Source organism: Vombatus ursinus, unplaced genomic scaffold (assembly GCF_900497805.2).
Source record: "Vombatus ursinus unplaced genomic scaffold, bare-nosed wombat genome assembly UNPS02014772.1, whole genome shotgun sequence".
Classification (NCBI taxonomy): domain Eukaryota; kingdom Metazoa; phylum Chordata; class Mammalia; order Diprotodontia; family Vombatidae; genus Vombatus; species Vombatus ursinus.
The window spans coordinates 13,689,604-13,716,875 of NW_020954550.1; the positions used below are offsets into that span (position 1 = coordinate 13,689,604).

Sequence of the window (27,272 nt, forward strand, 5' to 3'; positions counted from 1 at the left end):
TATGGAAGTAATTATTGATAATAAATCAAAATAAACTAATTTTTTAAAAAAAAAGAAGATTCTGATACAAAAGAAATAACTTTGCTCAAAAGCCCTCTTCCTATTTTTATCAAGTGAGGTTTAAAATAGGAGGAGGCATGCTTGCCAAAGGTGTTAGTCAGTCATGGAGGAGTACCCAACAGAGTCCAAACTGAAGAATGAGTCTCTCTTTAGAAGGAGTGGAAAGGAGTTCCTGCAGATGCTATTTGTAGGTGACACTTTGCTGATTGTTCCAAAACCTAGATCACACATGGCAGATCCTCCCAAATGAGATTCGTAATCATCCACATGGGAAAAACTAAGTAGATAAGGAATGCCTATTTGATATGCAGATAGGTGAATAGGTAACTTACAGAGCTCTTGTATCAATATATCTATTTCAGACAGATCCTGTAAATGGATAAGATGAGCCTGAGATGAAAATGGGGAGAATGGGCTGAGAAATTATCAAGGTTTTTTCAGTGACCCTGAACTTCTTCCAGAAACAAATTTCCACCTTTTATCATCAATATCTTTTCAGTGACACTGTATGGTTTTCAAGTCACAGAACACTAATCACTGAAGCACAGAATTTTAGAATCACCTAACATGAAAGAGAGGTGAATAATTAAAATATACCAGCTGCAACACAAAGAATTATGCAGAAATGCCATTATCAAAGAAAAATATGATCAAACAAGATAAAATGGATATGTAAATACAGGAATAATTGATGGGACAGCTTGCATGCTCCTCTGGCATCTCTGTGATATCACAAGAATGCAATAAAGATGCTCCCAACATATTAGGTGGATGCCTTCTAAAAAACTTATCTAAGAATATGGATGAAAGTTACATACTATGGGCATGCAGAGATGGGTTACAATCTATAACGCAGTAAGGAATATCCAAATCAATTAAGATCATATCCTCTCTCTCTGTCCTCCAACATCTTGCTTCTTTCTCATGAACTCAGTTTCTTTCCTAGGATCAACATATAATAGCTAAAATATATGTTTCTTTAAGGTCTGCAAAACGCTTGTTCAACTAGACATGATAAGGAAATCGAGGAAACAATGGTGATGGTACTGGTCAGTAGTTAAATTATGACAAGCCATGGAGCATTCTACTCTGCAAAACCTCAGTAAGCCACTACTCCCTACTTTGCAAGGAAGAAATGACAACAGCCACTCCAGGATTAGCACGTAATACCTGGGCAAAGAACTGGAAAAACCTAAGATTCATTCACTACCTTTAAGCCCTTACAATGACTCTCAACCTCATTTCAAGCAGATTCTCTTGCCTGGTTCCCAACACAAATCTGAGGTGTAGTAATCCTGAAAATTCCAGTCACTCTGACCTAGAGTAGGAACTATCCAGATTGCAACAGCAACTCCCACTTCATAGACACTTATTTATAAAGCCACTTTTTTTTTTTCAGAACCCAGGGATTTAGTGTGAATATTAATCCCACTTTACAGATGGGAAAACTAAGGTTGAGATATAAATTGGCTTGTCCAATATATAGCTAGTATACTATATAGTATAGGAAGTACTATCAGAGCAAAAATGTGAATCTAGGTCTCAATCCCAATCTACTCTTTCCACTACATTACACTATCTTGCCTCTCTAAAGGATCATGGTATGTCTACCAAGCCTGTACTTTTGATTGTCCAGAGCTTGTAGTTCTGCAGAAGCCATTCTGGCAGTCAAAATCAGGGTATGGTAGGGTTCATTTATGATATTTATGTGGTTGAGTAAGCATTGATGCAATGGAATGGATATTTAAAGGCCACGATCAAATAATGTATGTTTAATACCATACCAAATAAAAGAGACAAAGTATTAAGTGGCTAGGTATATGGTATATGGTACATAATGACATCATACATTTATTTTGTGTGAACTTACAAATGATTCACTTAACAGTGAAAGGAGAAACACCAGGATCATAGAAAGGATGGTTTATAGTACTATTTCCCTCAGAGCTGTGTTATCTTGTACAAGGATATTCTGAAGAATGCTATAGGCATGAACAATGTCATAAATGCCTCTGACAATAGCCTGACAAATAACTTGCTACTTGCTCAGCCTAACATAAAAATATAAAGACAATGCTGAACCTAAACTATGATCTTGCAAGGGTTCTAGATGATTTTCAGAACTATTTATCACAATGTGGGCAGTTAAGTACTCAGTGGATAGAGCAGCAGGCCTGGAGTCAGGAAGACCTAAATTCAAATCCAGCCTCAGACAATGACTAGCTGTGTCACTGTGGGCAAGTCACTTAACCTTGTAAGCCTCAATTTACTCATCTGTAAGATGGAGAAGGAAATGGTAAATAAATCACTCCAGTACCTCTGTCAAAAAAATCCCAAATGTGGTCATGAAGAGTCAGACATTAATTGAAAAACAACAACAAAAATATAAATAACGGCTTAATAAGTGCTACTTGACTGATTAGAAGCTTATGTCATGATTTCCCCATATCATTTATTTCTGCCACTCTGTCATCTCCAAGCTAGCATTAACGCTGAAGCTCCTAGGGTTTTATTGTTGTTGTTGGGGTTTTTTTGGTGCCCTAGGGAAATTAAGAAATTGGAAGGACTCAATCAAGTTCAGCACAGTTAGTCAGAACCTATCAGTAAGGAAATTGCAGTTTCCCTAATATTGAAAATGTAAGATTCCAAAAGAAAGGTTTTACATGTTTTATTTTGTTACTCTGATCCTATATCTACTGTACCTCTTAATCATTCATGTTATCAAAAGATGTGGTCAGTTGTATAAAATCACCTGTAGAAATGAACACAAAAAGAAGGAAAAAGGGCCTTTGGCTCAAAGACTTAGAACTGGGAGGGACCTTCTAGGCCATCTAGTCCAACCCTTTCATTTTAAAGATGAGGAAACTGAGGCTCTGCAAAGTTAACAGCCCATGGTCACACAGCTAGTCAATCAATCAGTATTTATTAAGTACCTACTATGGGCTAAGCACTGAGCTAATAAAAAGTATTTCTAGTTCCTAGGTCAGGTGACACTATTCATCTTTCATTATCTTCCTCTGTAACATACTGAAAATGATCTTGTAATCTAAATCAATGTTAGCCAGTGCTACTGTGTCTATTTGTCAAAATGATTAAGTTTCTGGGATCTTTCTGCCTACTCCTCATGGTTCCTAATTTACGTCGGTTAAAGTTAACTAAAAAATTTACCATAAGTGAGTCATTTTTGCTAGTTTCTCGTTAAAAAAAATTGTTTAAACAGGGTAAGTTACAACTTCTATACTAGTACATAGCATTTTCTCTTTTATTCCATATTTTAATATGGTTAATTTGCTTTCACCTTTGCTCTATCCTAATCTTAGTACACAGTTAATTCAAAAATGAATGTTATACCTATCTCATTTGCTCAAATAATTTAGTTAAATTACTTGACATCAGTTTCCAATTCTCTACTGGAAGAGATTTTCAAGTAGGCTACCAAGGTTTTACTCTCATTTCTTAATTCCCCATTACACTTTCCAATATAGTTTTACCTTCCCCTGTCCCCTCTATTGCAATAATTTTCTAATTTATCTTCCTCCATTCAGCCTCCCCTCTCTCAAAACCAGTCTCTATACAATTGCCAAATGGATACTCCTAAAGTACAGATCTACCCATGTCACTGTCCTGTTCAAGAAGCTTCACAATGGCTCCTTACTGTCTCTGGTTTAAAATACAAACTCCTGGCTGACACTGAAAATCCCTCACTATCTGGCTACAGCAGATTTTTTTTTTTCTTCCCTAGGCTGATTATACCAATTTCCTAACAAAGTGATCATGCCACTTCTTATACACAACATTCTATCTCCCACATCCTGTGCCTTTACAAGACTATCCCCATCATTGTAATGCTCTTTGTCCTTACCTTTACCTCTTGGAATACCTTGCCCGCTTCAAGGCTCAGCTAAAATGATACTTCTTTCAAGAAGATTTTCCCAATTCCCCCCCCCCCCATTGTTGATGCCTCCCTCAACTGCTTTTATTTATACTGCATATTTCATATTTTTGTATATCTTCATATATGTATTCCCTCCCCTATCCTCCTAACCTTCCCCACTCCTCCAATAAAGATTTAATATCCTTGAAGATAAGGACTACCTTGTTGTCTCTGTATCCTTAGTGCCTAGCACGCATAAGGCGCTTAAAAGGCACCAAAGTATGTCATGATTGGAGATTTTTATCAGGAAATTTCTTCTCTTTTTTTTTTTATCCTTTACTGTGGAGGCTGAAGAAATTGAAATTATCTTCATTGTGATCTGGGTGCTTACTTTCATGAATGCTTCAAAATAAAATGACCAAATATCATCATGCACAAACATGTTTCTTGTTGTCTTTGGGGACATAAAACCAACACAGTTCATTCTTTTATTCACCTTGTTTCCTATAGAAGCTGCAACTTCTTCATGTCTTCTCATTAAATTTATAATGAGCATATCAATATAGATGGGTTCAATTTTTTCAAAAGTATTTCAACTCCTAAGTCTTTGGACAAAAATTACATATTAGTACTGCAAAAAGTTAAATTAATTCTTCTGGATAGTCTGAGAATTGAGGATTCTTAGTATCCTTTGTCCTGTTTTCTGCCACCATCACTACAGAAATGAAAAGAAGCCTTATTTGGCAAAGCTATTTTCTGTATATTTCATGAATCGCCAAGGCCAAAAAAATTTCATTCCTTGGTAAGAGATAAGTGTTTCCATACTTATGTTATGCTGGTCCTCAGACAGCAGTCTATTGTCAGGGGTTGAAATGGAAGCTTTTCCATCTTGGTAGAACCTGCCAAATCTTGTGCTCTGGTGGCCTAGCCTTAGAGAACCCTGGATAAGATCCTTGGAACAATGAGGCATTGATATAAGATTTTTGTGGAGGTTTACACACATTACAAAGGAAAAATTAAGTCAAAATGTGAAGTAAATAGAACTCAGTACATTAAAAAATATCTTAGTTTTAAATTTTAAAGCAGATTTTCACTTGTTTTTGTAAATCCTATGTGATATATTAACATCTTACATATTCAGAATCCAGTTATCTCTTTTATCTATATGAAACATTCCTCAAATAGAAATTAAAGAATTGTCATTTCTTTTATTTTAAAAATATTTTACATTTAGTCCATTTTTAAGAGCTAAATTTCAAATCCATACTAAATTGTAAAAGTTAGATTTCAAAAATACAGCTGTTTTGGCAAGATTTTTTAATTCAGCAAATGCCAAAATTATTTTTCAACCTTCAAATAATTTCAGCTGAACTAAAAATGCAAATTTAAGATAGGTGGTAGAGCTATTCAAAGCTTATATATTATTGAACTGTCAAAAACTAGTTGTACATGTTGACAGTCTCCTCCTGCTCCCCGAAAACAGTATTCCATTATATTTTTCTAGTACACAGCTGAATCCAGCAGCTGTGAGGCTAAGAAATGCCAGCAACTAATTAGGCTGGCATAAACCTTGTCTAGCATATAAAGTAAGATTCAGTTTCAAATACAGGAGCACAAAAGCCAAATAAATCAGCAGGGGATGCTAACAAAATCTCAGCACTCTATTTTAAAAAGTCAGAATGCTTAAAATTTTAACAAATGTAAGTAAACTAATAAAGGGATGCATTCAGAACATTAGGGAAAGATGGAAAAATCAATTTGTCTTTATTTGGTCAAGTAATTTGTCTTTAAAAGATTCAAGCTTTGAAAATAGGTAGTAGCTGCTTTTCTTTTACACACTGACTACAAATTTAATAGTTGCTTTATTTCTAATTTCAATATCATAGGATTGGGATTCACTTCAGTAATCAGACAGTTTTCCATAAAATCATTGCTTCTTTTTGGTTACAAGTTTGCTTTAAAAAAATTCATTTTGGCCTATTTATAAGAACAAGAGGTTTTTTAAAAAGATTAATTATTAAAAAGTAAACATGCAAGAACAATGTCCCTGACATTACAAAACCAAATTGCTTATGCTAGTAACGCCCAACCCTTCTGAAATCATGACATGTGGTATTGTTTGAACGTAACATTTACAATCTTGAAAAATGACCAGAAAAAGTACTGAATATCATTATAAAATGAAATTAGTATAACTCAGCATTGACTTCTTACTTTCACAACACTGATATAATGTAAAACCAGAGCTGAGAATAACTGGTTATATAAGTGGTCCTATAAACTCAAAAATGGCGATATAAAAATTCAGGTTATTTAAGCAAAACATCACAACTTCTCAAATAAATCACCATTAACTTTTTAAAGGATCAAAAGTCTATTCCAGTTTCTATAGAGTAATTTCTTAATATTTCAAATATTTCAAAATAATAATGCATATGATTAAGAAATTTTAAAGGTATCTTTTATAGGAAAAAAGAAAGTTTAAGAATCTGATTATAGCAATGCAACCTAGTTTTCTCTAATATAGACACACACTCTTCAAACAAGCACTTAGGGAAACAAAATATATTTTCGCTCTTAGAACAAGGATAAGTAGCAAAATTTACTAAAATTAAGGCATCACTAAATAACAGGTATCTGATAGGTCAATGTTGTTACACAGGTTTGGTTAAAAATACACACATAGTTATTCTACATATATTTGAAAAAACTAGCATGGTACAGTGGAAATAACACAAGAATTAGGAGGCAGAAGACACAAGAGTTCACGTCCTAGACCTGCCAGTCATATAACCTTAGTATGTCACATAACCTCTTTTAAACATCAATTTACTCATTTGTAAAATTAGGATAATACCTCTTTAGCCTACCTACATTACACATTTGTTACGGAGAACCAAATAAAATTATATACTTTAAAGTATTTTATCAACTAGAAACTATAAAACACTTATTATTGAGAGAATATTCTTGATGGAATAAACTTGCAACACTTAATCTAGATCTACAATTTCTAAACAATTTTAGGATTTATGAATCTGTCTTCAGATTTCATCTTGACTTTTATCCTAAATATTAAATTATAAATCTGTAAAATGTTCATTGGTTTCAGTAAAGCAAAAAATTCTCAATAAGTTGCCAATGTACAGTGTTATATCAAAAAGTTTTCTACATCTCTAGGTAGAAGCATACTAACTCAGAATATTTATGAATAATTTGTCTTGGTAAATTACATTACCACTTGACTACTCAAGTTCATTCATTTCAAATCTCCCTTCTGAAAAGACAAGCTTCCTATCTTACTCTGAGAGATCCATTAATTCATTTATGCTGGTACAAAATTTGGCCTGCAACTCATACCACATTTGCATCCTTTCCATAAATCCTCCACGGGGGATATATTCAATTTGGTAGAGGCTCAATGACCAAAAGAATTAACTATAAAATGAAGATGGGATTGGAGAGCAGGGAAAAGTGAAATGAAGCTCCTAAAAGACTTAGTACACACTCATGAATATATTTAACTTTTTTGAAAACTGCAAAGCAGACTATAGGTACTAATTTAATAATAACTAGCATTTATATAGCACTTTAAGGTTTGCAAAGCACTTTACAAAATATTATTTCATTTTATCCTCACAATACTCCTGGGAGGCAAGTGTTATTACTATCTCCACTTCACAGATGAAGAAGCTGAGGTAGACAGGGTCACACAGCTAGTTAGTGTCTGACTGCTGGATGTAAACCCAGGACTTCCTGACTCCAGTTCTGGTGCTCTGTCCATTGCACCATCTAACTGCCAATTTATTGACATTACATAACCCTCTTGGGAATTATGTGGAAAAACATCTTTGCTATATATCATCAATGAACTTGATAAAGAAGTTTAGGATACGTACAGTATTAAGAAGGGAAGATCAATATAAGATTTAGAAGTAAAACTCTCTATTCTGGTTCTCATATTAGGATCCAGTTGTCTGACTACAACTATCAACAAACTGAGTAATGCTGAAAATAATCTTTTTAGTGCTATGTGGGACCTATATCTTCAACAGCTATGATGGAACATGGAACCACTAGGGAAGAACACAAATAATGGGTCTGTTAACTAAACAGCACCGTTGCTGTTTAGCAAGTCTCTAGGGGGCTAGAAATGCTAAACCTAGATACCTGTTCTTAGCTGATCATACTTAAGGTGTTAGTGTTTAGCATGAAACAAAATGCTATTCTACTATTTCTTGTCAAACTTTAAATATAATGCTGGAATTCGGACATATTTACACAGCCAACTATATAAATCAAATTTCATTAAGATTTGCTCCACATATAAATTCAGTAATTTTCAAAGTGTTTTGATTTAAATAACTTCAAAAATAAGTCATGAAAATTCAATACTGCTCTGGTTCCTTTGGGAGTGATAAAAAAAAAAAACTTCAAATCTGTGTACTAGTTTTATCCTTACTGAAATATATAGCACACTAACAATAACTACAATCATATACAGGAGTTATGACAGATATATAAGCATCATATCTATTTAAAACAGCTTAAACTCATTACTGATCATACTACTCTAAAGTGATCTAACTCTAAAGAGTTTTAAAATAATACTCTAAAGAGGTTCTGGAAAATGATCTCCCAAGGCTTTTCTTTTATATCCACATTTCCCTGGGTGAATGATTCCCAGGCCACATACTTCTATTCATTTATCTCCAAATGTAAAAGGCTTGTTTAAATGTTCTGACTTCAGGACTGGAATATCCTAATATTCCACTTATAACTTATAAGTTTAACATGCAAAAAAACTTTACATATAAGTTAAATATAGAACAGAGTTAAATGTTTTAAATTGTCACTTATTTAAAGGTAAATTTTACACAAATACAGATGTGCCAACTCGGTACTTTTTTTTTTTTTTTTTAAATTTGACTTTTTTTTTTGCTTTATTTTGGTGAGACAATTGGGGTTAAGTGACTTACCCAGGGTCACACTGACTCAGTACTTTTTATAGCTACACCATTATATAGCTATACCATCCTCTTTATATTACTTTAAGTACCTCATAGAAAATGAGATAGAAATCTAATTTTTTTTCACTAGCTTCTCAATAAAGGTCCCACTATTCCAACTCTTACCTAATGTGACTTAATCCAAGAGAAGGATGAGGGATGAGCAGATGGTTCAGGAGAACTTAACATTAGAGTTTCCATGTATTTTCACTTGACTGGTTTCTGTCTTGACTGAATACTGGCTTTTTGCTGTGTGCAGCGACTTGTGGGTAATTAATCAGATCCACAGCAAGACACAGGTACAACAGTTTTGTGTAGTTTAAGTGCTATACAAAACAAAAAGATTTTAAAACCCAACAATAATTAGCAATGTAGACATGTGTACAAATAATCATTAATAACTTTAAATAGACTTAAGAAAGATGAGCCTGAAATAATAACTTTTTCATTCCAACTAGTTTTCAGTCACTCCTTCCAAATTTCACTAGGCAATTTTATGCCTGGAATCAAGCCAACAAGTACAATGAATAAGTGTTTTAGGAAAAGTCTGAAGAGCGATCATGAGGATGCCAAGTAGACAGAATACTGATATTATCAATAATCTTTCAAAAAGACTTTTCTACTTAGTAAGGAGGCCTAGCAACTTGAATCTTCTAGTATTGGGCAAACCTGGTGTTGTACCTTATGGCATGTGGATAGAAACTTTGTTTCATTAACAGCAATAAAAGTGACTACTGATAGCATTGAGGAGAAAAAAAAAATCCATGGTGCTCAAAACTCAGGACTGCTCACCTGTCCCTGGATTACCCTGGAATAAATTTCCCAAGAAAAGTCATGAGAAAAGATTACAAAAACATTTTTCAAAGAATATTTTTCCAGGGCAGCAAGGTGCCCCAGTGGTTAGAGCACCAGCCCTGAAGTCAGAAGGACCTGAGTTCAAATCTGGCCTCAGACACATAACACTCACTAGCTGTGTGACCCTAGGCAAATCACTTAACCCCAATTGCCTAACAAAACAAAAAAACAAAAAAAAAAACAAAACAAAAAAACAAAGAATATATTTTCAATGTGTCATGTGGCATTAAAGAGTTTTTTTGGAATGGAAATGAAAAACAACAAAAAGTAATACTGGTTTACAAATGAGCTTCAATACTCATGCTACCAGTAATAGAGCAAACTGAACGGACAAATGCTAAATTCTTCCTAATTTTATAATAGAGGTAATGTCAAGATCAATGCTATAATGAAAATCTCCTTATACTAGTCACTATCAAAGGTGCTACTGGAGGCAGCTAGGTGGCACCATGGATAGAGCCATCTGGAGTCAGGAAGAACTAAGTTGCAATATGACTTCAGATAAACACTAGTGATGTGACCCTAGGCAAGTCATTTAACTCCTCTCATTTTCCTCTTTTGTAGACGAGGTTAACAGTACCTAACTCCTAGGGTTGCTGGGAAGTTCAAATGAAGTAATATTTGCAAAGCATTTAGTATAGTAGCTGGTACACAGTAGGTGCTATAGAAATGTTTGCTATTATTATTAGAAAACAACACATAATACATAAATAACATATATGTTTCAAACTACACAAAACTGTTGCACCTGTGTCTTGCTGTGGATCTGATTAATTACCCACAAGTCACTGCACACAGCAAAAAGCCACTGTTCAGTCAAGACAGAAACCAGTCAAGTGAAAATACTGGGAAACTCAAATGTTAATGTTAAGTTCTCCTGAACCATCTGCTCATCCCTCATCCTTCTCTTGGATTAAGCCACATTAGGTAAGAGTTGGAATAGTGGGACCTTTATTGAGAAGCTGGTGAAAAAAAAAAAAGAAAAGTCATGCTGAATTGTGACACCCTGAAAATTCATGAATTATGAACTACAGAAAATTCAAAAATGACAAGACTTGCAGAAGTGGATAAAAGACAGAAAAAGAAGCTGAAGAGAGAAAGTATGCAGGCTTTCTACTTCCTATTCTAAAGTCACTTTGTAACATCTCATCAACAAACTCACTTTTTTTGTTTTTATAGCAAAGCACTACAAATTGTAGTTGCCATACATGCCAAACACAATATCCACACACATCCCCATCCTTGTCCTGTTGCCACTTGACCTACTGCTGCTCCCTTCTGCCCACCAGCATCTTTCAAACTAAACCTCCAAAGACCCTGCCCTTTTTCCTGGGATGAGTTAATCCACTCAGCTGAGCTGCCTAGGTTGGTAAGTAGCATACCAAATCAACTCATCTAACCCATCTAGCTGACACCAGGCCATCTACCTAAAATACCCTCTCTTCTACCACTTGTGCTACAAACAGTAATTAACCCAATACTACTACCATTTCTAGAAAGGGCATGACTATTGGCTTTCCTATGGCTCCAATCACCACTTCTGTGTCTCCTCAAACCAAAACTCCCTTATTTGGCCATCATTTCTCCATATGTTTAAGCTCCTTGAGGTCATGGACTCACTTTTGTATTTGTATCCCCAGGGTCTAGCACGTATACCTGGCAAAAAGCAAATAAATGCTTTTCCTTTCATTCATTCACACCATTTACACTAAATGTAGAACATATTAAAGTAAAATATGTGCATGTACTAAAGACTCCTAGAGGAAGCCATTGGGAATAATAAATAAAATCTCAAGGAAAAAAAAAGATGAGAATTAAAAAAAAATACAATATAGCCAATAAGAAATACTGAATGTGAATATATACTCTAGGCATCATACCAGGAACATATACCAGAAAGAAAGAGGAAAAAACCAAGGTTAATTCCAAAAGTTACAGTACCTGATTCCTATCCTGTATTCATATCTGTTTCTTCTTTCCCCACTCCCATTCCTTCCACATTAATTTAGGCCCTTATAAATTCCATGCCTGGGTTATTGCAATAGCTGTCTAATCATCTCCATGACTAGATTCTCTCCCTATGATAGACTCTAAATACTGTCATCCCCATTAATCTTTATTTGCTGTATCAAATGTTAAATTGAATAGTCCCAAAATGCTATTTCCATCATGTTCATTACTATAGGGGACTTAAAGTGGTATAGGATCTTAAAATAGTTTTGTAGTTTTTATCCTTTCAAACCTTCAACTTTTCACATTTAATAATGGGATCTGGATATCACAAAACCAATACCTGGATGGCAAATTTCAAAGTAAATTGAGTTTCTTTCTAACAGTTGATAAAAGTTTTTCAATTCTACTTGCCATTGAACAGCTTACTCTTGTTTACAGGAGCAATTTTTCATTTTTTTACTAGATCTGAAATAAGAACAATATATACAATTGTGTAGCTTTAAAATTAACTATATAGCAATCTAAAAGTAAATAGTTTTAAAACTTCATAAAAGTATACGATTGGGGCTGTGCAATTTGAGGATATGTTTCTTCCACCCTCAATGAAATACATGGTTTCTTAAGCCACTAATCAAACTCTACACTTAAGAAATTCCTATCAAACTATATCTGCAATTAGAATGCTAACTATTTAAAGGCAAAATACACAAACACATACTCATGTATAACTGAATATAGTCAGAAAAAAGCAGTAGATTAAAACTACCCAACAAATAAAGAAATATAATTTAGGAAATTTCCTACATAATTAGCTACACATTTTATTGGTAGGCAGGCAAAGTAAAACAACCAGTAGAGGTAGCACACGGTAAAGTGGAAAGAGCCCTGGACTTGAAATCAAAATAGCTGAGGTCAAGGATTGGTTCTGTCTCTTCTCTTGGATTAGTCATTTCATCTTGGTGCCTCAAATTTCCTCACCTGTAAAATGAGAAGCATTGGCCTAGATGATCTTTAAGAGCCCTTCCAACTCTAACATTCTGTGATTCTCTGGTCCCTCTCACAGGCCTAATATCAAGAAGACATCACACACATGTGACTAGCAACTTCTGGTCTCCTATTACTCTTCTGAAAAACACTGGACACAACTGAAAATAAATATTAAAAAGCACATTTAAGTTTATCTGAGATAAAAAGGTCTTGTTCAAAGAGATTACTTCCTCAAATTAATGGAAGCATTTTCTAAATAAATTAGAAACTTCTAGTAAAAATAGTATTAAATAGTCAAATTTAAATCAATTAAATGTGGAGAATATGTAAACTCATCAAGATACTCTCTATATATACTCAGCATGACAAACTGCAGGTAACACACTGCTTTTGTATGCTAAAAAAAAAAAATTACCTCAACAAACACTTATAAAGTGACTATGTGAAAAGTGGGGGGAGATGCAAAGAATAAATAAGATACAGTCTCTACCCTCAATGAGTTTATGCTAGAATCACCATCAGTAGTCATTTTATATACAGTACTTTATGTATCTTCTAGTAATTATCAAGTCACTACTTTGCTTAACATTTTAAAATACTGTTACATTTGGAACTATAAATAGGAGGAAATAACAATGTGTTTTTAATACGTGAAAAATGCCACTGATCAGGAGGGCATACATGCTGAAGTTGGATTTCTGGTAGTGGATGTATCTATAAGATCTAGATGGCCTTGCAACCAAGAAAAGGCATTTATTTGTGAGATGCTTTAACAGGAGTTGCTATGGAAAAAAAAATCTAACTAATTAAGCATGGGGTTCAATTCAAACAACCAGTCACAAATCAGAAGAAATAAAATCTTAAGCAATAGTAAAACACAAAAACAAAAACACAATTGATAATCTGCCAAGTGAGTCAATGACATATATAGCATTAAGCTGGAAAGGAAGCCCCAGGTTTTATTTTGTCTACACAGGGTTCTATTTTTGTTATGGGCCTCTATGGCAGTGAAGCCTACAGACTCTTTCTCAGAATAATGTTCTTAAATATATAAAATACATAGGATTACAAAAGAAACCAATCATATTGAAATAGTTATCATAGAATTCAAACAAACAAAAACACCAGTTCCTAGACACCAAGGTAACATCTACTGGTCTACAAAAACACCATGACTTGGTAGACCATGGTGTTCGCTCCAAATCTTTTTCAAGTATTCTTTCCATTCATTATAGTCCACTATACCACAACATAGTTTGTTATTACATAATAGGTATCATATATAAATGTTGATGCGCTTAGATGCTAGAATCTAGGTACTTTTTATCTATGCCTGGATCAGTTATTAAAGCATGATACTAGTAAGGTAAAAGGCACAGGCTATATAACCTATAAGTTCTGATGGAAAGTGTTGAAAACTTTGTAAAAACTGAAACTATGGTATGTCCAACTTGGGATTTATTTAGTACCATTAACTTTTTTACTTTATAGAACTATGAGATGAAAAAAGTTGTAGGGTGAGTTATATATACTGCATTAAAAGATTTTCTCCCCCCTTATATTGAACCAAGATGTGTTTCTCTGTTTTAACTTCTATCTGATACTCTGATGTGTGTTATCTGGAGTGAGCAAACATAACAGTGTTTCAAATATTTGAAAACAGAAATCATGGCCTCCCTCTAAGTCTTTTCTTCAGTTTAAACACAGGATATGGTTTTGAGTCACTTGACTATTTTGATGCCACTCTCTCCTTTTTGCCAACATCATTCTTAAAATGTGGTGCCTGGAACCAAACACAATACTCTAGATGAAGACTGATTAGGACAAAATACAGTAGAACTATAATACACTTCTTTGTTCAAAATACTGTACATCTATCACATTAGCTTTTTAGGCTGCTTGGTTAATCAGAGTTGACTCATTCTGAGCTGGTAGTCCACTAACTGTCCTAGGCCCTTTTTTCACCCAAACTGCTGTCTTGACACATCTTTTTAAACCCAAGCTGAGCATTTTACATTCATCCCACATCCCCATCTTGAAAGATTTATTTCATTGTTCTAAACTGTCAAAATCTGTTATTAGTCCTCTCTCCCGACTCCATGTCAACAACAAACTTGAAAAGAATACGATTTACACCTTTATATAAGTCACCGATTAAAAATTATGCAACAGAAAAGTATAAGAGCCATGTGACACTCTATTAGAGACCTTCAAAATTAAACATTAATCCATTAATCATTACTCTGTGGATCCAGTCAGCCAGTTTCAAACCCATCTAACTGTACTATCATTTAGTCCACATCTCTCCATCTTGTCCATGAGGACACTGTGAGAGACTTCTGAAATGACTTACAGGAATCCTGGTTTACTATGTTTATGGCATTTCCCTGACTTACCAGTCTAGTAACCCTGTAAAAAATGATGAAATTAAATTAGTCTCGCATAACTTAATATATAGCCCATGCTATAACCTAATCATCATTGCTTCCCTTTCTATGTACTCATAAACTACCCTTTTAATAGTGCATACTAGAATTTTGCTAAACAATCAACAAGTTCACCACTCAGTAGTAATTCAAAGGCTCTACCTTCTTCCTCTTTCTGAAGATCAAAAAAAAAAACTGTCCATCTATAGTACCTCTCCCATTCATTACCATGGAATGAAAAACTCTGAAAAAAGTTACAAGGCACGGATCTACCTTGCTAAAGTAGTAAAAAATTTCATTTTACAGATGCAGATGAATGGAAAAAAAGGAAGATTTAACTTATGTGCTCAGGGTCATGAGTCACGAATAAGACTGTGAAGAAAAACCAGTCTCTCCATTGCAAATCCAGAATTTTACTCCCCATAAAATTTTTTTTAGCACTTTGATGAAACTTTTTTTTTTATTAAATGCTAGCCAAACACTACGTGAGGTATTCAATGGCCACTCAATGTATGTTTAATGTTTAATTCACAAGTAGTGGTGGTAATGGTTTCACCAGATTTTTCTAATCAAGTCACTGACCATCACATGACTTCCTTGTAGTTACTGCCTACAAATCGTTTTATGGCTAAACCAACCTTAATCATAACTTAATTTATGAATGAGACACTGACCTTGTTTTCATTCCCTAAAACTAATAAAAAATTGGATCCTAATTATTTTTCAGCAATCCTCACGGAAGGCTAAGCCTAAAGAATTTTATTGTGTTTATTTGTACCCTGTCTCAATTTTTTGAGGGATCATCATACTCAAAGATGTCTGCATTTCCTATTGAGGTCTATTTGAACAGACTACTCTGGCCACAGCCTCCTTTTTGATGTGACACTTAAAAAGCTCATCAGGTAAGGGGAAGGAAGAGTTGTCAGAAACTATCCCTTCCTGTGGTAGGTCAACAAAATTTTGGCACATCCCAATCTCATATTCAAATCAACTAACTCCCAAATGCTATACTTGCCTCTTTATGACAGATCCTGGATTTGAAGGAGGAATATGACATTAATGAGATTACCACAGTAGTCATGACTTAAGCAGAAGGTACATTATGAATACTCTTTATGGCCCAAAGTACATTCTGGAGTTATTGGGGGGAAAAAATCAAAATCCAAAGGAACAGAAGCACAAGGACATAAGAAGAAAGGGAGAAAAATATTATCAAGGAGAAATAATAGCCAAACAATTACATTGAAGGAATCTAGCAATTAATCTTAGGATTCCAAAGGGATGTGAGCTGAATAATACAGATCAGCCTTAGAATACTCAAAGCATGGTTTGTATGCTTACAATTTGTAGCCAAAAACAAAACCAAAAAAAAAAAAAAAAGGATGTGTGCCATAAATGCCACCTTAATTAGTCAAGGCCACATGGGTTTACCATCAAGAGAAGCTGTCAACTCCATAAGGAGTTTCTCTACTTGAATGTTAACATGTTATTAGCCTTTAGTAAGCATTTCCTAAATTGGATTAACTTAAATAAACAGTCTTTACACAGTCTTTATAACTTAAATAAACAGTCTATATACATTAACAAGTGGTTTTTTTGGCCTTTCCCTTCAACTCAATGGTCTTTTATTCTGCACTCTGACTTGTCAAATCATGTAGCTTTGTTCAATTTTGTCCCCTTGAATTCAACATTTTATCCCTACCTTTACCATTATCTCTCACCACCCTATTGCAACTTCATCCTTGATATACTTACCTTCCCAATTAGCTGCCGGCAGTCTAACCTAAACACCTTTACCAAAGTTGTATTCTCTACCATGCTCTTCTTCTTCCTACTTGAGTTCTATCTTCCCTCCTCCCCCCAATCTATCCCCCTTTCCTTACAACCCTGAAGTGGACTTTTCAGTGCACTTTAGGTTAGGTCCACAATTCTCACTGTTTGTTTCAGAATGTGTAAATCTACCTCATTTCCTTCATTTCTTCTTTGTCTCAAGGTTTGTAATAAATCCCCTTTCCTTAATTATCCCACTCCCAGATCTGAGCTTCTCTCAATGCAGTAATGTACATCAAGTGCTTTCCTTGGTCACTGACACTCCATAAATTATAAAGTTCCTTCTTTCCCCCCAATAAACCCAAGATTTCTCCCATCACTTAAATAATTCTTTAAATCTCACTTTTAGAAAACCTCAGATAACAATAAAAAGCTGACTGCCCTACCATCTATACCAAAATTCCAAATTTATACATTAATTAGACTTTTGTCTTGCACCTCTAGATAGCAGTTATTTTTACTGATATACTTTAATGTCCATTCACATACTGGCTTAATGTTTTATACTTTGCAAAATGGTTTTCTTAATGTATAGCACAAGTAGAATCAAACATGACACAGGGTGACCCTGAAGAGGAAATCACAAAAAGCCTACATGTAGCCTTCATGTTTATATTAACTGTCTGTTCTATACTTCAATACATCATTTACAAGTCTAGTATGGTTCACATTAACTCATACAGAAGTGATAAAATGTTCCCTCTCCCAAATGAATTTACTGACCGGTAGACATTTCTGTATTAAAATGTAAATCTGGAACCTTAATGACTTTAAATATTTAAGGGAAGATAAAAAGAATTGATGGCAAGTTATCAACTACCTTAAAATGTATGTGCCCATTATAAATCCCTATAAACATTAAAGGCAGCCCAGAAGAGTAAAAGAAGTCTTAAAAAGTCAACATGTAGCCTGAGGGCTGTTGCCAGGTTTCTAGTCTTAGGTCTATAAGTACAGAAAGGATTTAAAGATTCACTGTATAGATAAAATCCTCAAGATTTTTTTTTGTTCAGCTGCTAACATCACCCTTCTTAAACCTGTGTTTTAGAGTCACAGTGGAGATCTTCCACCATCTTGCCCCACAATTTTTCTGTGCTCTAAGCTTCACCTCCAATCCAGAGTTCCAAATTCCAGCTCTGGGATTTTTATTGATTCACCAAAAGTAGCCTTTATATCCAGACCTACCTCCCAGCTATCCTTAATTGTATTCACTACCCACCATCCCCTTTCTACTCTAGGTCTGAGAACAGTAATCAAATCAAATCAACACTGCCAAAACATTCTACTCTGGCCACCACCTTATATGTGTTGTCTTCCCAAAAAATAATGTAAACTCCTTGAGAGTTAAGTACAGCCTTGCTTTCTCATATTTCTATCCCTGGCTCTTAGCAAAGTGCCTAGGACATTATAAACACTTCAAAAATGCCTTTCTATTTCATTCCAAAGTATAGGGTCCAAGACAATCACCCCAATTTGTTGTACTATAGGGAGATCTCTTCTTGGTGCCTGGTGAAAACAACTTTATTTCTTTGGCAGTGGCAGTACCACCACCAAGGGGTAATGTCTCAATCTAGAACTGCTGAATGAAAAACAGGGAGAAATATCTAGAAAAACTATTAACTTCAAGGGTTAAAACAGCTTAGAGTTAAGTGCTCTAAAAAGAGAGTGGTGGCAGGAGAACACCTTAAGAGGTTTAAGGCATTAAAGCTGTGCCAAGAGAAATGAGCTATGTTCGATTCCACCTGTGTCTTATACCTCAAGAAAAGCATTTTGTAATGTACAAAGTACTATACAACAGGGGTCTGTCACTAAAGTTGTTCAGATTTAAATGTCAAATCAAATGCTGCACAGCAGTAAGCAGAATGTGAGAATGCGCTATCACTGTAGCCAGGACCCAGTATTTCAACAACATTTAACATTGTAATTATTATCCTTGAGTAGTGGCAGTAAAGCTACCAACAACTGGGGAGGAGGGAGGGATTCATTTTTGATATATGTGTATCTATATCAACAATGTCAACTTTGGATTATAAACTCTTTGTTGACAAGCTCTTAATGTGCATGGACTATAAACCTAGTTCTTAACACTATGGACAAATATCTTTTGATGATGAGGAGAATAGAATAAGGAACTCTAAAGGCTCTTTTCTTTAGGTATCCTTTTTGGTAGTATGTCATCCAGGCATTGTAACACCATTATTTTCTTCTATTAAGCGAGAACAATGGAAAAATAGCAACCCAAAGTTCTATCTCAAAGGTCATTATAGAAGTAATAACTGTATTGACACTTAAACTGATATTCAGTTAACAATAAACATTTCCTAGGGTCAATTCTGGTCATGAAGCAGAGGTAGCAGGAATGAAAGGTACAGAGTTCTAGAGAGAAGCAATGTTACTCCTAAGTTAGAAAGTGTTACTAGAATATCTGGAGTTGACAAGGAAGAGACTCAGAAATTATCAGAAATTGTTTTGGATTTTCCAGTAATGGAACTCCAATCTTTACCAGCAGCAAAATACTCTATTAAACTGCTTCTGGCTTTATTTAACATTGCTAATTTTGGTGAGGGAGAAGTCAGTATATATTCTTTTCTAAAACCCCCATAAGCTTCATTTTTAGCACTACAAGAGTAAAGTGGTCCTGCAGTAATAAGGACAGGCTTTGAGTTTCCTCTTAAACTTCTGGAGAGAGCAGCTTTCAGAGAGCAATGCTTTTAAACTTTGTAAGCTATAAAGTACTATATAAAAGGGAGTTGCTACCATTTAGTCCATACATTTAAATTACCTCACATTCTAATAAAGTTTAGTTGTATGCTTGAATTAAACATCAGACTGCAGTGGACAGGGGAAAGGGAACAAGTATTTATTAAGTACCCACTATATGCCAGGCACTGTACTAAGTGCTTTACAAATATGACTTCACTTGGACAAGATGAAGAAGAGGAATATTGCTGTAGAAAAGAAGGCACTTAGGAGAGGCCAGAATTCAGAGGCACCGTCTTTAACCCAGAAATCTCCTCAGGTGATGAAACATTTATTGCCAGGTCTACAAGTCAACCCTACATAAATAATTATATTAATACTATCCATGTTAGATTGTAAGTTCTAGGCTGGCAGGCTCTTAATGCATAAGAACCAGAAAAACTTTTCTTTTTTAAACATGAAGCTTCTGAATCATCATATATAACTGAGATAGTAAGATTTAACCTAATTTCACCACTGACAGCAAACACAATTAGTTCCATTATAAATTTTATGTGCTGGATTGTTGGCAGTAGAAGAAATCACAGTTCTCAAAGGAATCAAAGTATCAACAAAAGCATGTATCTGACTTAACAGTCCTATGATGTGGGGCAAGTCTAACTTTTCAGATCTTCATTTTCTTCATTTGTAAAATGGGATTAAAACTTACAATTGCCTACATTCAACTCAACAGACATTTATCAAGTGTCTACTTTGTGCAAGGCATTGTGCTAAGCAGCAAAGAAAAAAACATCCCTAACCTCAAGGACCTTACATTCTAAGTAGGGATTTAATAACTACAGATAACTCCAACACCTCACAGGACTACTGTGGGGATCAAGAGATGGTATGTAAAAAACACTTTAAAACTGACAATGCACCATAAAAATTATAGGCTTTTTTGGTTAACAAGCAGAAATTGTACAAAAAAGTTAAATTCACTAACACTATTACAAAGCTATCCCCTTTCTTCTTTTCCACTCTCAATAGCTGCCAAAAAAAAAAAAGAACATGGATATCTGAGGTGCAACTAACATAATTATAATACTTAGTTCATTTTCATATAACCTAAAACACCATCTCCATTCTCCTAAAATCCATCTAGTTTGGCCTATATAAAAAGACATATGAGATAAATGTGTCAAAGTATTACTAATGGATCAGAGGAACAGTTAGCTGTGGCATAAGCAATTTTTAACCTTTCTAATCGAAGATTAAAGTTAGTAACTGATGGCTCCTTCGGGATTCTCAATTGTCTCTGGAATTCCTGGTAGTAGTCAAAGGCATTATTTTCACCTATGCTTAGCACTGATGTTACAACTTTTTCCCTTAATGTAGAAAACAGCAATGCTTCCTTTGTGACTTTTTAGTAGCAACGCCTTACCAGTGTGGCTCAGTGGAAAGAGCATAGGCCTTCAGTCAGAGCACTTGGACTTGAAATACCTATGTGATTTGAGGCAAGTCACTTAACCTCTCCAGGTCTTAGTTTCTTCATCTGTAAAATGAGAAGTTTTGGCTAGATGATCTCTAAGGTCTCTTCCAGCACTCAGTGTTAAGATCCATTCTATGTACATGGAAGTACCATTCTTCCAAGGAATGAGATAAAGGGGCGTGACATCTTATCACATGACATCCTGAGTAGACATAAGCATCTATTACTTTAATTTCATTTTAGGTAATTCAATTTTACCATTCATTCTTCTAAGTCCCTCCTCCCCACAACAAGCTGTATTAAGCCCAGAGGCACCCTCCTCTCCAGTTTAGGACTAGGTTGAATCATTTAAATTCAGGCTTTTATAATGTAACTCTGGTAGCTTTCCCAAGAGGAAGAAAAAAGTCAGGTCTGGAGTCTGTGTCCATGCTGCAAGAGACAACAGTTTTCCTCAACTAATAGAAGCCAGCATTGTAGCAGTGGCTCCCACAATAAAACGATACCTCCACAAAGGTTCTGGACATTCCTATAAAATACCTACACTTCTCAACACTCCCACAAAAACCAGGGGCTACAGATAGTTAGAACTCTCTCCCCCTCAAAATAGAATTAGTCAATGGCTCTGAATAATGAAGCTTTTCATACAGAACCAAAAGTTTTAACAAATGTATAGTTACACAGTTAGAAACACAGAAGCAAATCAATATATGCATTCTGCTTACATTTGGATTTTTAAAAAAATCTAGCTTACAAATGCAAAACGGGGGAGATGTGACTAGACAACAGTTCTACCCCTAAAAAAAGAGGAGTTTTGGCAAACTGCAAGATTATGAAGAAAAAATGTTACAGCAGGCCAAAAAAGCTATTGCTATCTTAGACTGCACAAAGAGGAATTTTGTTGTTGAATCGTTTTTCAGTCATGTCCTACTCTTTGTGATCCCATGTGGGTTTTTCTTGGCAAAAGTACTGCCTTTTTTTGTTAAAAAGGTTTGCCATTTCCTTCTAAAGATGAGTCTTCCTGAATAGGAATAGTGATGACAACTAGAAAGTTGAGAGACCCACTTAACTCTGCCCTGGTTGTACCATATCTGTAGCTGTGTTCCACTCTGGGTACCATGTTTTTGATAAGCAGGGTAGTGTCCAAAGCAAGGCAATTGGTAAATTGGTGGACCTTATGACTGTGCTATTTGAGAATGGATTAAAGGAACTAAAGATTCTGGAGGAAAGAAGACTTACTGTGTACACAATAGCTGCCTTCAAGTATTTGGGGAAGAAGGATTACACTTGATCTTGGCCACAGAGAACACAACTAGGAGCAATGGGTGAGGTTACAGAGTCAGATTTCTGCTCAACATAAGGAAACATTTCCTAACATCTAGAGTTTTCAAAAACTGGAATGACTCTGTAGATTGTGTACTCCCTTTAACTGGAGGACTTCAAATGGAAGGCTGTATCTCCACACGTTGGAAATGTTGTAGAGAGAAGGCCAAGTTAAAAAGGTAGACTAGATGATCTCTGAGGTCTTTTCCAACTCAGATTCTGTGATTCTTTGGGTGACAAAGGAAACCAGGCAAAGAATGGAATTAATAAACAATTTTTCTAAGCACTTTCCTATGACTTATTTATAATCTCCCTCAGCATCTAGTAGGTGTCTTATATACACTGAGTACTAAATGTTTTTTGTTCAGTTGTTTCCAATTCTTCATGACCCTATTTGGGGCTTTCTTGGCAAAGATACTTGGCAAAGATTTTCTTCTCCAGCTCATTTTACAGATGAAGAAACTGAGGCAAAGAAGGTTAAGTGACTTGCCCAGGGTCACACTGCCAGTAAGTATTTCTGAGGGCAGATTTGAACTCATTAAGAGGAGTCTTCTTGACTCCAGGCCTAGCACTCTATCCACTGCACCACTTAGCTGCCCAAATAACTGTCAGTAGAGGTGAATTTTTAAAGTGTCTGGGAAGCAAAATTTGGGAGGGAGTAGCAATTAATTATGCTTCTCTGTCTAACAATCCTAGTTCCAGTTCAGTTCTGGGCCTGATTCTTGAACTCAGATCTACATTGATAGTCCACTCCAAGTGGAATTATAGTTAACTTTAGAACAGACAGTCATGAAGTATCCTAGGGAGTTCAACCGTAGAAATGCTACTAGGATTCTCTTTAAAGTGTTTCTAAGGATCCAAAGCTGAATCATAAGACTAAAAATCCCAAGAATGAGGGATTCATTCATTCAAAAAATGTTTGCTTCAAGCTGTTAAGGGGCTTCATTTTTTTTTGATTAACAAGGCCTATTACATATATAAATGGCAGTGTACTTGTCCCTCACGGTGCTATACTCTAATATAAAATTGACCTAAGAACACAATTGCAAAAAAGGGCAAGTATAATGTACCATAAATTCCTTACGAGTAGTACAAAGAGCCATAGTTGTTCAGAGGAGGGAGAGATCAATTCTGGCTGGGGTAATCTGGCAAAACTTCATGGGAAAGGTTTTGAGTTATGCCTTGAATAAGAATGGGTGAAGACTGGGGATTCAGGTGGAAGAAGCCTCCTTCTTGCACAGCCTATCGGTCACAAACAAGAACATTAAGGACAGTAATGATTTATAAATTTACTGTCATTTTGATTCATTTAAATAGAAAAAGTGTCTGCTCAAATAATTCCATGAAAATTACACAAATATACCTCAAATGTCACCACACAAAACTATGTAAAGAAATTCACTCATGACCATTTATATTTCATTTTAACACATTAAAAGATTTTTACTCAAGTCATCTGAGGATAAAAAAAGCTACTGGTTTATATAAAAGTTAGGTGACTATTTTACTGTACCAAAAAAAGACTTTAAAAATCTTAGTTTTGCTGCCAGTGAACACAAATTTAATCTCAAAGAAACAATGAATGACATCAATAATATTTTCTCCAGAAAGAGTAAATACTGCTTTTGCCTCAAGTAATATACACGTATCCCTTCCCCCAGTAGCTCAGTTAAGAAGCGCCTAAAGCTCTTAGTGGTATGCTTTTGCTTCTCACACACAGGATGACAAAGCTTCCGGTAGCCAAGACAAATGACCAGAAATAATGAAAAAGAAAATCAGTAACTATGGAGGGTCGAGTAATACATTATCACACAAAAACTCTGCTTTTAGGACTAAGACAATGATTTAGAGGCTCTATCACTACATATGTGACGTGTATCATAATTCTGGTCATAGTGAAAAGAAAAAAGGAGGCATCTACAGAAGCCAGCTACAGTTCTTCCTAACCCGGGACGCATGCTTTAACCAGGGTTTTTTTTTTTCCCCTCTTCAGTACTTTCCCTTCACCTCCTCCTCACAACGCTAATAAAACGGTCTATTTTCTCCAAAGCAGGGCTAAAGATAGAGAAATATCTAAATCTAATAATTAGATAATAATGACACTCAATTCCCCTTAAATTGGTCTCCCTTGATCCTTTAAGGGGATTAAAAGCATTAAGACCACCCCACTTACCATCACCTTCCCAAGACTACCTCTTCATATTTTAATTATTATTCATCCTTTCCTCCGTCCTGCTCCAAAGGTCTCACCTCCGAGGAACACATCTGAAACTCCTCCACCCATGTCTCTCTCTCACCCCCGTTAGTGGACAACATCATGAAATTCTCCACATCTTACTCTCAAGAAAAGGCTTAGCCAAAGGGGAAAAAACGCCCGAGAAAAAGGAAAGGAGGCAGGAAGGCCTGTGAACCAGAGAGTACCTAAATATCTATTGGACTTTTTAAAAATAAACAAACCCCAACAGCAAAGCTCGAAGCTACTTCTCCAAATACTCAAGTCACCCCCCTCCCCCACTTCCAGAGAAGATAAGGATGGCAGGGAGGCCCCAGAAAGGATGGTGGGTCTCCCGTTTGACATCCTAGGTCACCCCAAGAGCAGCAGGCATCCTCAGGCTTGGAGTCCGGGGGAGGGGTTAATTATGGGGAGAGCAGGCTGCTTCCTCCCGCCGCCCCCCGCCCCAGCCCGGACCCCACCCCAGCTGCATCTGTCTCAGTCCCTCTTTCTCTCGTTTCCCCGCACTTCCTGATGACCCCACCTCCCCCAGCCCGGGTCCCGCTTCCGCCACGCCTCGAAGCGCGCCCCCCACCCCAAACTCTTCCCCCTCCCCGATCTTCCTCTCCTCACCCCCCCCACCGCTTACGCCCCCTCCCCTAAAAGCCAGGCCGGGCTCCCCGCCCCTAGTACTGCAGCAGCGTCGGCCCTCGGCTCAGCTACACACAGACACACAGACACAGACACACATACACACACTCGTGCACACGAGCCCCGCTACCCACGAACACACAAAAGCTCCCACAACCTCCCCGCCCTCCCCCCCCGCCGGGCCCAACGAATCAATGAAGCCGCGGCTCCGGGCGGGTGGGCCCTCCCGGCTCTCTCCTCTCCCCCTCGGGCTGGGCCCGCGCTCACCATCGCTGCGCTTGATCTCCACGTAAATCCCGATCTGGATCTTGCCGAAGTTGGCCGCTGCCATCACCTCATCGAGAGAAGAGGCTGAGGACGAGGCGGCTGGAGCGAGGCTGGGGAGGGCGGGGGAGGAAGGGGCGCGGGAGGGGCGGGGGCGGAGGAGAGGGGACGGAGGATGGGGAGCGGGGAACGCCGGGACGGTTACCGGCTGAAGCGTGGAGGGAGAGCGAGGGAGACGGGGCAGGGCTACACCCGCCGGGGCTGCTGCAGCGTCAGGAGGCCAAGGCGGAGTGGGGCCGGGTCCGGGGCCGGGGCCGCGGCGGGGAGCTCAGGGGGAGGGCCCGAGTTGCCAGCCTCGTCTGGGATAAAGCCGACGCGAGCAAGGCCACCAGCAATGCGCCTGCGCGGAAGGCCTCTTCCATCACCCTCTCTTCCCTCCTCCCCCTCACGCCTTCGACCGGCCCCGCCCAGCTCCGCGGAGTGTAGAGTCATTGCGCCCCGCGGAGTAGAGGAGACTGGCTGGCGGGCTGAGAGGGGGAGGGAGGCTCGTGCGCCCGGGGAGCTGGGGTCCTGGGGTCTCGCGCGCGCGCGCGATTTTGGTTGGCAGGCGTGGTCTGGAAGAGGCGGGAGGAGAGCCCGGGAGCGAGGGGCTCGGATTCCTTGGGTTGGCCGTCTTCCCTCCTAGGTTGGTGCAGCGACTGCTAGGAGACGGCGGCCAAAGCAGCTGCAGAGACTTTTTAGAGTCCCCACCCGTTCGGCGCCTGGGGAAGGGGGTGGGGCTGGCTTCGGAGTCGGGGGACGTGAACTTGGTTACTGGGCTGGGGTTAGGTCGGACCCCGTGAGGATGATGCTCCACTGCCCCAGTACAAGGCTGGTCCTGGTAACCCTACCCTGAGGCACCACCAGGTTGAGTCTCTAGTTCAAACATCTTGCTGTTCAGTGGAGTGAAGACCCTCTGTAGGTCTCACGGTTCTGCCTGCCTACCATGATGCCTGCCTGCAGTGGAAAGAAGCTCTGCAGGGAGATGTGACTTGTTCGGTAGATGATGCAAAAAGCTCAATGGCTTTCATCCTGCTACCTGGCTCTGCGGAGCTGACTGGGGCCAAGGCTTCTCCAGGTCCGTAATGCAAACAGCTGTGAGCGAAATACGCAGCCTAGACACCTTAGATTTTACCTACAGTCTCTTAATTTGTGGTACCACAAGAGTAATGTAACTACTGACGATCCGGGCATAGTTGGGCAAGTGGGTGGAGCATTTAGGGAAGGAGGCATGGAGTCAGGAAGACCTGAGTTCAAATTTGATTAGACTATGAACCTTGTCATGTCACTTATCTTCAGTTGAACTCGTTCGCATCTAAGGTACTTTCCAATTCTAAATCTATGATCCTTTGATTTTTACAAAAATATTATGATAGGTGTAACATAAAATCCTCACACCAAGCTTGGGTTCAGAAGGTCGCTCCTAAAGGTTATTCTTTGCTCCTTGGGATATCAATGCTTCAAGCTGTTAAAACCTGGATTCTCGCTCAGATTCCTAGGGCTGGTTCTTTTAAACTCCCAGACTTGGAGATTTCACTCCCTGCACTTAGATCAGAAAAGAATGAAGAAAAAGGCCAACCACCTTCGCTTGTTTCTCAGGGGGTTGACCATATGACCTCAGAAA

The 27,272-nt window shown here is 37.3% G+C and overlaps 1 protein-coding gene across 4 annotated transcripts in view; it reads right to left on the reverse strand.

The window, feature by feature from the left end:
* The window catches only part of KIF2A (kinesin family member 2A), a 102,097-nt gene extending 76,188 nt beyond the window's left edge, over positions 1-25,909 (reverse strand). For 2 of the 4 annotated variants that reach the window (XM_027863458.1, XM_027863457.1), the window contains exon 1: positions 25,613-25,907. In XM_027863458.1, the coding sequence (XP_027719259.1) occupies positions 25,613-25,676 (64 nt within the window). In that variant the 5' untranslated portion in view covers positions 25,677-25,907. Of the gene's footprint in view, positions 1-9,069; positions 9,270-25,612 lie in introns of all 4 variants that reach the window. The other 2 variants (XM_027863459.1, XM_027863460.1) reach the window with 2 other exon arrangements.
* Between the last annotated feature and the right edge of the window lie 1,363 nt (positions 25,910-27,272).